General features: G+C 46.5%; 1 protein-coding gene across 2 annotated transcripts in view; it reads right to left on the reverse strand.

Moving 5' to 3' along the window:
• UROS (uroporphyrinogen III synthase) overlaps positions 1-14,413 on the reverse strand; it is a 31,902-nt gene extending 17,489 nt beyond the window's left edge. For both annotated transcript variants that reach the window (XM_055300178.1, XM_055300177.1), the window contains exons 1-4: positions 14,198-14,413; positions 3,936-4,024; positions 3,659-3,742; positions 2,003-2,099 (exon numbers count right to left, since the gene is read on the reverse strand). In XM_055300178.1, the coding sequence (XP_055156153.1) occupies positions 2,003-2,099; positions 3,659-3,742; positions 3,936-3,998 (244 nt within the window). In that variant the 5' untranslated portion in view covers positions 3,999-4,024; positions 14,198-14,413. The remainder of the gene's footprint in view (positions 1-2,002; positions 2,100-3,658; positions 3,743-3,935; positions 4,025-14,197) is intronic.
• Positions 14,414-14,443: the final 30 nt, after the last annotated feature.

Below are 14,443 nucleotides of genomic sequence, written 5' to 3' on the forward strand. Positions count from 1 at the left end.
ATTTGGGACATAAATCTGAATGCAGTCAAGAAACTGTAATCTCGGATGTATCCATTAAGTCAAAGTAAAGCTAATACATTTCAGGTTCATAGGCAAACACAATTTTATAAAGAACACTATCATCTTATTCTTATGACAAAAACAAACACCTTTAAATGTGGATTAAAGAAATACAAAGAGAAAATGAGTTATATAATTATAAGGCCACGGGGTGTTCAATATTTTTTGAGAAGACAAGGAAACAGGAGTTCTCCATTCCTAAAATCTAATTATGAGTGTAACTTTCCCTTACATTTAAGTGTTACACTACCCTTTACACTCACATGGGCGATTTCCTTTCCTTTCCTTTCATTTAAAGATTTTTATTTTTTTAAGTAATCTCCACACCCAACGTAGGGCTTGAACTTGCAACCCTGAGATCAAGAGTTGATCCAGCTGAGCCAGCCAGGTGCCCCTGGGAAATTTCCATTTAAACAGTAACCAAAGACTGAGTCTTACCTTCTTTCCTACTCCACAAATGTAAATAATATTTGAAAATTATCTATAGCATGTGAACAAGCCATTCTCCAATCTCGTGGCAGATATTTCTAACAGAAGGTGAATGTGTAAGGTGATTTTTTTAGGCTATAATGAAAGCCTAATTAAAAGTAGAGAGAGAACAACCATTCACCACTGTCACTCATTCAGTGCCCACCATGGGCCAGGCAACATCCCAAATGCTTCTTGTCGGGGCTCAGATTCATATCTGGTATCACAAATCTGCAACTTACAGACCATGTGGTCTGGGCAAGTTTCATACCCTGTCTTCAAACTCCTCATATGTCGAGTGGAAAAACTAATTGTATCTATTTCAAGGGTAAGTCATTTAAGATGGGGTCTGGCACAGAGAAGGCACCTTGTCAAGTTCTAGCTAGCTAGTAGTTATAAGTGATGAACTTGGGATGGAGGGATTATTTATTATGCCCACTTTACAGACAAGGAAACCAAGGCTCAGTGAAGTCAAGGAACTCGCCAAGGTCAGAATGGCCATCTGAACCGAGGCCTACCTTGCCACAAAGCCATTCTGTAATGATGCCTGACTGCTGCCTCTACTCCTTAAGATAAGTAGGGCTGGTCACGTTTAGGTCTGAGGCTGGCTGTGCACTGACTGGTTCCATGGCCTTGGACAAGTCCTTACTCTTCCAGAGCTTCAGTTTTCTCATCTGTAAAATAATGAGGACCACAGTATGTATGCTTCCGGCCAAAAATCCAGGAATAAATAAGATAATGAATGTAAAGCAGTTAACAGAGCCTGGTATACATTAGGCACTCCATAAATGTTAGCTATGAAGCTATCGGATCAAAAGACGAAGCTGGCTGTCCAGTCTGAACCGAGGCTCTGTTCCTATGTTTTGATGGAGAGAGGAGGAGGTAGAAGGGTCTAAGAGATGATCGTGTTATTAGGTGCCTGACAGGGCATGAGCCATCGTTTCATTGTTGATACATATACATACCAGCATCTGTGACAGGGCACCACGAGGCACTCCCTCCCATCAGAGAGCTACCAGGTCAACCCATCGTTCTGTGTGGGACATTAAGAGTCAGCTTACAAGGAGAAAGGTCATTTTCTGCTTCCTCCAAAGGTCACACGAACATGAATTAACTTGGTATGTAAATACTTCATTGAGCAAAAAGTCACTGAAATTTTTAAAATATGAAAAATCTATTTCTGGAACCCAGTCTCCCCCGTGGGAAGAATCAGAGTAAAGGAAGTCTGGTGGGGATCCCTGGGTGGCGCAGCGGTTTGGCGCCTGCCTTTGGCCTAGGGCGCGATCCTGGAGACCCGGGATCGAATCCCGCGTCGGGCTCCCGGTGCATGGAGCCTGCTTCTCCCTCTATCTGTGTCTCTGCCTCTCTCTCTCTCTCTCTCTCTCTCTGTGTGTGTGTGATTATCATAAATAAATAAAAATTAAAAAAAAAAAAAAAAAGGAAGTCTGGTGGAATCCACAACAGAGCCCCTCACCTTCAGTTTTATTGTCTTTCTCCAAACACAGCTCCACTGCTTCCACTGCTCTGGGGCTGGTAAAAATGAGTCCCCCATAGCCTTCAGGATGAGACAGCTGTGCACCAAACAGCAAGAGGCATTTTATTTTACATGATGCCAATTTCAACATTTCCTAGATTTCCAAATGCTTCACAAAACTAATTCCTTTTATCCATCCACCCATCCATCCTTCCATCCACTCTTCTACTCAACACCTCCTAGGACCTTACTATATGCCTGGAACTATTCAGGGCTTTTAGGAATACACAGGTGAATTCACTATTCATGGCATTTTTCTCAAGCAGTTTGTAGTCAAGGGGAGGGATAGGAAAGAGCACTCTCGGGTGGTATCGTAACAGGAGCAGAGAGGGGCAACCTGACCCAGCCTGGGCTTGGGTGGGGTGCAGGCAGGAGGGCAGACTGGACTTGCATCTATAATAAAACTGGAATCCTCAAGGGGCACCTGGATGGCTCAGTCGGTTAAGTGGCCAGCTCCTGATTTTGGGTTAGGTTATGATCTCATGATCCTGGGATCTAGCCGTGCATTGGGCTCTGGGCTCAGCAGGGAATCTGCTTGGAGAGTCTCTCTAACCTCTTCCTCTACTCCCCCAACCCCTGCTCATGTTCTTTCTCTCTCAATGATCTACTGATCATTGCTGTTTTTACATATTCTTTCTATCTGTGAAAGTTCCCTGTGAGATGCGTGGGGTTACTGTCATCTCATAGGTGAAGACTCAGGCTTGGAGAGGCTAAGGACCTGGCCCAAGGTAAATAGCAGAGCCAGGACCTGACCACATGCCTTGTGCCCCCACTCACTGCATAGGGAGCTATATGAACGTCCGGAAGAGCACTCAGGAGGCACACTGGCTGGTGGTGACAGGAGAGGCTCCTGTGGAAACTCTAGTATTTGTGTGACCACAAGGTCCAAGATGTGATCTTGAGTGAGGAGATCTTCGGGGCCTTTCAGAGCTTCTTATGGAGGGCATGCTGACTTGGGTCCCTCTTACATAGTTCCCTCAGCACACAACTCAGGGCAGAAGAACGTAATAGGTACCAGATCATTGTCGGGTAAATTACTGAATGGATAATGCAATATTCAGCCCAAGTCAAAGGGGCGCTAACAGAGGTGTGGAGCCCGGGAGCAGGGCTGGGCACCGTCGTCCGTGAAACTAGCCTGGCTCTTGGCCTCCGGGTCTAGAAAGGAGCTCCAGGGGAGATGCCCCGAAGGCGCTCTGCTCCTGGGACTGGGTGCATGCTGGGGAGGGTGGCCTGAGCACTAAATCTTTGAAACATTTGGAGGTTTCAGCCCAGTGGCCCAACCTGGGGGAAGGTACCACCTGTGCAGGGTGTGGTCAGGTGGGAGGGTAAATGGGAGGATGAACTGGACTGGCCGCATGGCTGAGAGCCCTCTCTGCCACCTGTTTCCCAGGCCCTCACAGACCCCACCTCCAGGTCAGGGTGGCTTTCCGGAGGAGCTGCTGGAAACTCAGGGAGAGTCTAATAGCCTTCCACTGTAGCCAGGTGAGGCTGTGCTGCCCTCATTGTAAAGTGTGGTAGTAAAATGAGGGAGTGAAGAAATTCTCCGGCTTGGGTTGGCAGGGAACCTCCAGGGACTCAGACACTGACAGATCTTACCTTCTCAGAAAAACTGGGAAGAGACAAAAACTCAAATGATAAAACAGGGATCAGAGTGGCTTCAAATCCATATAATCCTAATTCCTGCAAATACAAGAATATAGTTCTGGATTGGCCAGGGTTGTTTGGAAAATAAGGAAAGAGTCACAGTAACAACGTACTCTGCGTCAGCTCCTCAGAGGTTAGCAGGCCTCCCCACCCTTCACCCCTGACCCCCTTAGCTTCCTTAGTAAGACAGTGTCATGCTTTGCGGGGACCAGGAGCCTTGGGCACTTACCCTGATGTATGGATCTTGGCCACAGTCATCCTCTTTAGGGTCTTTCAGTAAAAGAACCTTCATTATCACCTGGCAGTCCTTCCAGGGTGCTGTGACAGAGCAGAGAAATGGAGGGATCTTAATTAGATCTCAAGGACTCTTCTAAGCAATGTTAGATGGGAGAGGAGCACGGTAATCAACTGCTAGCTGAGGTGACCTATCCTTGCCCACAATGACTTAGCATTAATGGGTTTGTTCCTTCTGAAGACCCTGTCACTGATAAGGCCAAGGGACGGCATGCTAGCACTTGATATCACTTGGAAAGGCAGATGAAAGCCATTAGGGAAAGCCAGTGTCCTGGCCACGCATTTAAGCCTCGTAAAGAGGAGTGATACATATTTGGGGTTGTATCATTAACAAATAGACAAATTATTTTAAGGAAATAAAGAATTACTTCCTTTCAAGACAAATATACTGAGTAGTTCATAAACATACGCTCTTTAGGGAATAATTATACTGACCCTTCTACTTCTCAAATGATGTTTTATAAATGTCGAATATTATGAGGTATCTTTCAAAAGTGTTCTAACAACCTGGAAAATAATTTGTTGAGATGTATCAAAAGCCTTGAATACTTCATACTCTTTCTTCCAATAATTTCACTTCTAAGAATAAATACTAAGGCAATACTCAAATGTGTGCAAAGACTAACAAAGACTTTCATCTGGGAATTTTTTTTTTTTTTTTAAACCGAGATGTCATTGACGTACAACTTAAGTTTCAGGTATTTAGCTGTTCATTTGATACGTTTATATAAGGCAGTATGATTACTACCTTTGTAGCTCAGCTAACACCTCTACCACACCTCCTCATAATTATTTCTTTTTTGTAGTGAGAATAATTAAGATCAACTCTTCTAGGAACTCTGAAGTTTATAATACAGTATTATTGACTATAATCACTATGTTGTGCATTAGGTCTCTAGGACTGACTCTTCTTCTGGTTGCAGGATTGTATCCTGGTATTTAGAGTGGGAAACAAAGTCAATGTCCAAAAGCGAGAGAATGGTAGTTGTATGAAATCATTAAAATATTCATTAATAACTTAATTACATGGATTATTTAATCACATCATAATGCTAAGTTTAAAATGTAGTTGCATGAATAATATAATTTTAATAAATAATATAATATATAATATATATAATTTTATAAATTTTATATCTACGTATATATGAAAGGATTTGTACCAAAATACTACTACTAATTCTTTCTTTCTTTTTTTCAAAGATTTTATTTATTCATGAGAGGCAGAGACATAGGCAGAGGAAGAAGCAGTCTCCCTGCGGAGAGCCTGATGTGGGACTGGATCCCAGGACCCCGGGATCACACCCTGAGCCAAAGGCTCAGACCACGGACCACCACTAAGTATTTATGGGTGGCAGGTTAGGGTGATTATTTTCTTGTTTACCTCTTTCTGTATGATCCACATCTTTTAAACAATAAATATTAAATTCTTTTGGATCAAGGAAGAGAATTTAATACTACCACCCCCAAAGGCCTCACAATAAATGCTGCCAGAGACCTGCAGAATAAATTCTGCCTGAAATGTGGATTACTATCCCATAAGTAGCATTAGGCCCACCAGCTAGTTACTTACTAAATATTATACAGCGGTTGATAATAGCCAAACAGTGTATATTGTTTGGAGCAGAAATATGTTAACTCTGAGAGCCATTACTTGTGATTTATTACTGAATCGGTTTCTGAAACATTATAGCATCTATGGGACATCTTAGGAAAATTTGGCTCAAAATGAATTGCTTTGTATCTAAGCAACCAACCCTGGGTGAACAAATAATAATCATGAAATCAAGTTCTAATTACTGCTGCTGTTGAGCTGTTGGCTAGAGAGACTGGGGATTTGGGGGAATGGGCAGTATTGTTCCTATCATTTCCTGAAGTTACTTGGAATGTGTCTCACACAGAAATTAGGAACCAGCCTTTTTGAGATGGTCACGCTCAGGTGTCAACCCAGGGCTCAAGTTCCCATTTATTCACAAATGCTTTTAGCCAGGGAGATTATCCTAGGTAATCTGGGTGGGCCTCCTCCAGTCAGTGGTTTTAAGAGCAGAACTGAGGCTTCTCTGAGGAAGAAATTCCAGCTGTGGACACAGCATCTGCTCAAGGCTCGAGCCAGCCTGCCCTTCTTGGTGGCTTGCCCTTGGGGTCTCAGACTTGCCCTGGCAGCCCCCACAGTTACACGAGGCAGTGCCTGTCAGTAGGTCTTAATCCATATCCCCCACCAGCTGTTTCTCTGGTTGAACCCCCAACTGATCCCAAGAGCCCCTTCTAGGGCTCCAGGAAACTGTAAATCACTGAGTGGCAGGTAAGACTTAGCATTTTCTGTTAACACATAAATGTTTCCAGGCACACAAAACAAGCAACGATTGTGGGATTAAAAGGTGGAAGCATCATGCTGCTAGAAGCGGTTGGTCCTGGGTGGCTGACCTCAGCCCCACCATGACCTTGCCATGGTGCTAGTTAGGATCTGGGATGCGTATCCCCAGGGAAAAAAAAAAAAAAGCCATGTGGACAGAAGTCAGGGATTCCTGGCATAGAAGTCACTCCTCACTCATAGGGCCGCTGCCTGATGCCACCTACATATGTGCCTTTAGAAACACATGTACCTTGGCTGTCCCCTGAGCCAGTCCTCCCTCTGGTGAGTATTTCCTCTGCAAAGGGCAGTGTCTGTCACCAGGTCCCTGAGCCTTTGCTGCAGACCCTTCGGCTCTGCAGAACCTTTTGGGACTCCCCTCCCCCCCAACACACAAGAACCCCTATCTCCTGTAGACTTTCTCTGAGTCCTTGGATTCTCCCGTGGGCTGAATGTGCTAATAGGACAGTGAACGGTACCGGTCAATTAGGCAGAATCACGTCTCAAAACATTATCAACTTTAAATCTTAAATTACTAAGAAAATTACTAATGTGTGAGCATGACTATCTTTGTGCACTTATCAGGTGATTTTTTTCTCGTGGAACTTGATGACATGGGGCTCTAGCAGGGCAAAGAATCACCAGCAATGGTTCCTCTTAATTTTGCACTAGAGGTGCTTTGAGCAATGGCTGAGAAGGAATGTGGGTAGTAATCTGATTTTTATTTGTCAAGTCCAGCAGCACATCTCATAGTCTCTCTTAACAGTTATTATCTGGAAGCCATCAATTTTATTACCTAGGGCAACTGCAGAGTAGAACCCAGAAGAAACATTTTCTCTATTTGCAGCGGGTAGACTGGTTTTGCTTTCAAGTGTTTGCATTATTAAACTAAGCCCTTTGTACCAGAGTGATATTTTTTATTTTTATGCCTGTTTTCCCTAACACTTCTGTATGCCAAGTATATGAGAGGCAGCATAGTACTGGGGTTAGGACCACAGCCTTCAGAGCCAGACTGCCTGAGTGTGAATCCCACCCAGCTCTGCCACTCATCAGTTCTGGGACTTTGGTGTATGTGTGTGTGTTTTTTTTAAAAGTTTTTATTTATTTATTCATGAGAGACACAGACATAGGCAGAGGGAGAAGCAGGTTACCCACGGAGAGCCTGATGTGGGACTCAATCCCCGGACCCCAGATCACGACCTGAGCCAAAGGCAGATGCTCAATCACTGAGCCAACCAGGTGCCCATTTCTGGGACTTTGGATGAGTTTTGTCCTCTACAGGTCAGCTTCCTCACCCATAAAGCAGGACAAACCTCATTGATTTAATGCAAATAAAGCATAAGATCAGTCTCTGGTGTATACAGGTAGTCCTCAACAACTGTGTTGGAGGTCATTTGTATGTCCTTTGAGTCACTCAGCAACCCTACCGCTTGGTAGGGCCGAAGTTATTCCCACCTAACGGGAGAAAACAAGACTACGGCATGCATGATAAAGCTGGCATCAGATCCCTTTGACCCTCAGTCCTGGGCTTGTTCCCTGACACCACACTTTCCTCCTCCTGTTCCCACAGAGAGAAGAGGGCAAGCAGAAATGAGAAAAGAAGAGAAATACATCTATAAAAAAGAAGCTTCCCACTGTGGTTATGATCAGACCCAAACTCCCTCAAACGACCTGACAAGCTGCAGCGTGTCCCAGCCTGGTCCCCACTCTCCCCTGAGCACTCCAGCCACCCCAGACTTCTCTCCATCCTTCAGGCTTATCCTCCTCAGGGCTTCTCCTGCCAACTCCTACTCAGCCTCCAGGTCTAGGTGTAAACAGCACTTCCTCGAGGACAGTTAGGGTGTGGGTCTGGCTGTGTGCTAAGAGATCCAAATGAACACTGGCTGAAATAGTGATAGGCCTTTTCTTCTCCCTGATGGAAAAGTCCTGGCTGACTGGTGGCTCTGTCGTGCAAAGGGAGCGTCATGCTCCTTTTATCTGGTCTTTCCATCATCCCCAGGTAGGAGATGAGCTCAGAGCTGGGCACGGGACAATGCAGGGTTGCTCAGGCCATGTTCAGGACTTAGCCGTTTATCCCCAATGAGATGTGATGCCACTGGGGGACTGAGCAGAGGGCTGATGTGCTTATATTCCAGTGAGGTCACTTGCAGGTGTGCAGAGGAAAGACTCAAAGTAGAAAGGAGTAAGAACTGGGAGGCTCTTAGAACAGTCTCCACGAGGGGTACCTGGTTAAGTATTTGATTTTTGATTTCGGCTCAGGTCATGATTTTCAGGGTAGTGAGATCAAGCCCTGTGTGGGGCTCTGCACTGAGTGTGGAGCCTGCTCGAGATTCTCTCCCTCTGCACCCCTCCAACCTCCCACATACTGCTTGTGAGCTCTATTTTAAAAATAAATAAAATTTAAAAAAGTCTGGGTGAGAGCTGGTACAGGTTTGGACTATGCTGGTAGTCACGGGGAAGAGTGCACTTGGATGTATTCTGAAGGTGGGGCCAATAGCATTTGCTTGGGTTGGACGCAGGGCAGAGGAAAGAGAGGTCAGGTTTATAGCAACGGAGAATGGGAGCACATCCAGGAGATGGGGAATAGATGGGGACAAAGGTTCTCTTTGGGACATACTATGTTTGAGGGTGCCTGTTCCCCACCAATGTGCTTCAGCCCATTTGTGCATTTTGAATGGCTTACAGGTGTGCCTGTGGGCTGATCCTCTCAGCCCTTAGGCCAGCTGGTAGGTACCAGGATTGCCAGAACCACAGTGCCACTCTCCTCACACCCACCCCAGCCAGGGCTGGCTGCCTTTACCTGTAAAGTGTGTCTCCTGTGTGTACATATGTTGTATTTAACTTTTACTTGGTGTGCTGTACTGTTAAAAAAGTTGGAGAGTACTGGCATCAAATGTCCAAATGAAGAAACTGGGTAGGCAATTTGGGCTCAGCGGGAGTCAGGACAAAAAACAAAGACTTGGGAGTTGTTAGTATATTGAGGGTATTTGAAGTCGGAGGACTGCTGAGACCATGGTGAGAAAAGGAGGCAGCCCAGGACGGAGCCCTACGGCACCCACACGATGCCAGATCAAGTCTGGGCAGCGGGCAGGGAGACCCTAGCAAAGGAGAGGGAACACAGACTGGAGTCGAGTCTTAGTCATGCCATAACAGAATTCCACAGACTGGGGCTTCAACGGTAGACATTTATTTCCTCCGTTCTGGGGGCTGGAGTCCAGAAGCGAGGCGTCATCATGGTTGGCTCCTGGTGAGAGCTCTCTTCCTGGCTTCCAGGCTACTGTCTTCTTGCTGTGTGCTTGCATGGTCTTTCTTCTGTGCAGAGAGACCTCCGGTAGCTCTTCTTCTAAGGACACCACACCTAGAGGGTTAGAGCTCCACCTAATGGCAGGGCTTGACCTCATAATGACCTCATTCAATCTTCATGACCTCTTTCCTCCCTTTTCTTTCTTTCTTTTTTTTTTTTTCTTGAGTTGCCTCCATGCCCAAAGTGAGGTTTGAACTCAAAATCCTGAGATCAAAAGTCACATGATCTACAAACTGAGCCAGGCAGGTGCGCCCTCTTCATTACCTCTTTAAAGGCCCTATACCCAAATAAAGTCACATTGGGGATCAGGGCTTCAATGTATGAATTTGGAGGTGGGGGAGCCACAATTCAGTCCATAACAGAGTAAGCTACAGAATAAAGTGAGGGTAGATGATGTAGGGTGATGTGTGTACATTCCAGCTACTATGTATATAAGGTTTGGTGAGATTAATAAATGAGTTTAGTACCTGAACATGCTGAATACTTTGAAGATGGGTAAAGCCAGCTGAGATGCTTTTGTAGACTAGAGCCCAGAGTACTCTAGGGATTGGAGCAGGCGAGGGGGTTCTGAAAAAGTCAACAACCCCCTTCTCAGCAATGTGGCTCTAATGTTCGTCTTCACCCAGAACTCCTTTAGTTGTTCCCATCAAGAAGTGACATACTCATCATCCCATTGTCTGCTATGAAGAGCAAGCAGTGAAATGGCAGGTCCCTGCATGTGCCCTGTTATGAATCCAAAATTCATGTGTTAAAGTTCTAACCCTCAGTCTGTGACCTTATTTGGAAACAGGGTCTTTGCAGATGTAGTAAGTTAAAATGAGGTCATTAGGGTGGGCCCTAATCCAGTCTGACTGGTGTCCTTACAAAAAGGGGAAATGTGGACACACAGACTCACACTCAGGGAAAACATGAAGATGAAGGCAGAGATCGGGGTGATGTATTAACAAGCCAGAGGGCATTAGAGATGGCCAGGCAAACCACCAGAGCTGGGGGGAAGAGGCACAGAATGGATTTCCCCTTACACCCCTCAGAAGGAACCAACCCTACTGACATTTTGATCTTAGAATCTAGCCTGTGAGACAATACATTTCTGTTACACACCATCCAGCTTGTGGCACTTTGATATGGCAGCCTGGGAAACGAACACAGCCTCATTCAAGCTGAAACCACAAACATGGTATAAACAGATCTTGTCCACGTGGGAAGATCTATCCCTGCATTTCTCTGGGACCAAGCTGAAAGCAACCTGCTTGAAGAAACTTGTTACCTGTCTTGCACCAAGAATAGGAGGAAACCAGGATCAGGAGACAGGCAGGGGTATCCTCAGGTTTTTAAAGGAGGAAGATTGTACATGAGCCACTTCGGACTTTGGGAAGAGGTGTGCTGAGGGCAAGGAGCTTGCACTTGAGGGCAGAGGCCTGTGTTCTGGTCTCTAGGCTGCTCTGCTCTTGGCCTCAGTCCCTGCAATTATGAAATGGGCTGGTCCTCTGGATGCTGTTTTGAGGGACTTTCTTCTGCATGGTAGATGCTCAGTAAACGCTCAGTGTGAACAAGTGTTCACACTGAAGAAAACAACACTGTAGATTTACCCAGCATCTCTGGAACAGGGGACATGACCTCTTTTCCTTAAAGAAATAGGGGCATGATTTGACGAAGACAGCTGGTAAGAAAGAGCCAGGTCTCAAACTCAGTTTCCAGCTGTGTCCTGCTGCTCTTCCAGCAGTAACAACAGCTGCCCTTGTAGTGAGCACTTACTCTGTCTGTGTTATTTACGGGGCTAAGCATTTTACATTGCAGGATCTCAATCCTCATTTAAACCAGCAAAGGTAGGTATTATTATCCTTATTTCACAGAAGAGGAACCCAAAACTCCAAAGGGTTGAGCAACGTGCCCAAGATCACATAGCACAGTTGAGTGGCAGGGGTGGTATTTAATCCTGGTCTAAAGCCCATGCCCATTCCCTAAGCACTTCCACCACTTCTCAGCTCCTGTAAGATTGTCTTCACACTCTGATCATTAGCTCAACACTAGGAGCTAGTCTGAAGACACAAAGTAAGGCTTTTCCCCTGATCTCTAATCAAAGCAATACACGGTACCTGGAAAATCTGCAAACTACAAGAAAGTATAGTTCTTCAAAACACAGTAAACATAGGATTACCATATGATCCAACAGGTCCACTTTTGAGTATACACACCCTAAGCTTTCAAAGCAGGGACTTAAACAGGTATTTGTACATCCAAGTGCACAGCAGCATTCTACATAATAGTCAAAAGGTGGAAGCAACCCAAGTGTCCACCAATGGACGAATGGATAAACAAAATGTGATATATACGTATGATATGGAATACCATTGTTTTAAAAAGGAAATTCTGACACATGCTACAACATGGATGAAGCTTTGAGAACTTTATGCCAAGTAAAATAAGCAATCACAGAAGAACAAATTATTAGGATTCCCCTAGAACAGTCAAATTCATAGAGACGGAGAATAGAACGGTGGTTTCCAGGGTCTGGGGGTTGGCAGGGATTGGCGAGTTACTGTTTAATGGACAGAGTTTTAGTTTGGCAAGATGAGGAAGATCTGGGGATGGGTGGTGGTGATTGTTGCACAGCAAAGTGAATACACTTGATGCCACTCAACTGTATACTTAGAAATGATTAAAACTGTAAATGTCATATATATTTTACTACAAGAAAACATAAAGAAATGGAATGGGTGATGGGCGCTGAGGGGAACACTTGGCGGGATGAGCACTGGGTTTTATGCTATATGTTGGCAAATTGAACTCCAATAAAACTTTTTAAATAAAAAAATAAAAAAGAAATGGAAAAACTTATCTATGATGTCTGAGTGAAACTCCATTGATATGTTGGTACTGTGCCTTCTGAGTCTATTTTCTAATTTTAGCTTTGTAAGAGGTCTTTTCGTTTTTTTTTTTTTTTTTTTTTTTACAGCTTCCTGTCTTGTACATTATAGGAAGAGGTTTTTACATGGTTGTGGGACCCAAAGGGGTCATGTTAAGTTACCCTATCAGATGTGAATCCCGGATATGCACGTCTATCAATATCCATGTTGGGGTGTGGTAGCAGAGTCTCAGGGAGGCTGGAACCCACAGGACACAGTCATGGGGACTCTGTGGCCCCTTACCTTAACCTGACTCCATTTCCTGCGGCTGAAGGATCATTGAGAAGAGGTTATCACACTTCTGCTTAAACCTCTGGGCAGCAGCCACCTCCCCAGGAAGCCGCAGCTCCTTCTGTTTTTAGAATCCCAGGTATCCAACTCACTTTCTTCACTTTACAGAAGAGAAACAAGTTAAACTATGAACCTCCTTCTCTTATGGCTGGTGTCTTCTTTAATGAAGGATGTTCTTTCCAAATGGTCTTTACAATGAGTGGCCACATACCGGCAGTCACTGGTATGATAAACCTGCCTGGGGACTGAATTTTATTTGGCACAGGTTTTGTTAAAAATCAGGGTAGATCTCCTGCCCTACGACCCAGCAACTGCACTGCTGGGGATTTACCCCAAAGATACAGATGCAGTGAAACGCCGGGACACCTGCACCCCGATGTCTATAGCAGCAATGTCCACAATAGCCAAACTGTGGAAGGAGCCTCGGTGCCCATCGACAGATGATGGATAAAGAAGCTGTGGTCTATGCACAGCTTGTGTACAATGGAATATTCCTCAGCCATTAGAAATGACAAACACCCACCATTTGCTTCCACGTGGATGGACCTGGAGGGTACTATGCTGAGTGAAGTAAGTCAATCGGAGAAGGACAAACATTATATGGTCTCATTCATGTGGGGAATATAAAAAATAGTGAAAGGGAATAAGGGAAAGGAGAGAAAATGAGTGGGAAATCTCAGAGAGGGAGACAGAACATGAAGACTCCTAACTCTGGGAAACGAACTAGGGGTGGTGGAAGGGGAGGTGGGTGGGGGTGACTGGGTGACAGGCACTGAGGGGGGCACTTGACGGGATGAGCACTGGGTGTTATGCTGTATGTTGGCAAATTGCACTCCAATTAAAAAAAAAAAATCAGGGTAGATCTCGTAAAACTCCAGAACTCCGGTTCTCTGGAAATGCAAAGATCCGAGCGCACTGGGGCAGAGTCCACGGGGCCGCACGTGGCTGCAGCAGCAGGGTGCACGCTCTCCGGCTGACCACAGCCCCTCCGCTCCGTTCCCTTCCAGTAGGTAGGCCCTAGGCCCTGCCTTGTAATCCTCATTTCCACCCCCCGGACCCGAAGCATTTAAGCCTCATCCCTCCTGGGGAGGAACTTTCAGGTCGAGCAAGGCGCTAAGGAGCGGCGGCTGGGAGCAGGGCTTCGGAGCGGACCGCGCCCCTGACGGTGCTGGGGGCCCTGCGCGCACCTGCGCCGCCCCGGCGACCCGCCCCGGGTCCCGGCCCGCCCAGACCAGCAGCGGCCCCGCGCTCCTCTCCCCGCCGGCTCACGCTCCGGCCAGCGCCGCACACCTGCGCGTCCGCGGGCCTCGGCGTCCCCGTCGGCCACCACGGGCGGCGACACCTACCTCGCCGGGCCGCGGAGGCGGGCGCCCCGTCGGGGGCAGCGTCTCGCGGTGCAACCAGCCTGCGGGGCAGCGGCGGGCAGCGGCGGGCAGCGGCGGGAGCTGCGAGCCGGGTGGGTGGGCCCTCACCACGTGGCCTCGGCTGCCATGGAGACGGCCCGCGCGTGGCCGCCCCGCACCGGCACCACCGCCCCGGGTCCCGGAGCCGAGGGAGCGCGCGCATGCGCACCGACAATCCAGGCCCGGGGG

This window comes from Nyctereutes procyonoides, unplaced genomic scaffold (genome assembly GCF_905146905.1).
Source record: "Nyctereutes procyonoides isolate TBG_1078 unplaced genomic scaffold, NYPRO_anot_genome, whole genome shotgun sequence".
In the NCBI taxonomy this organism is placed as follows: domain Eukaryota; kingdom Metazoa; phylum Chordata; class Mammalia; order Carnivora; family Canidae; genus Nyctereutes; species Nyctereutes procyonoides.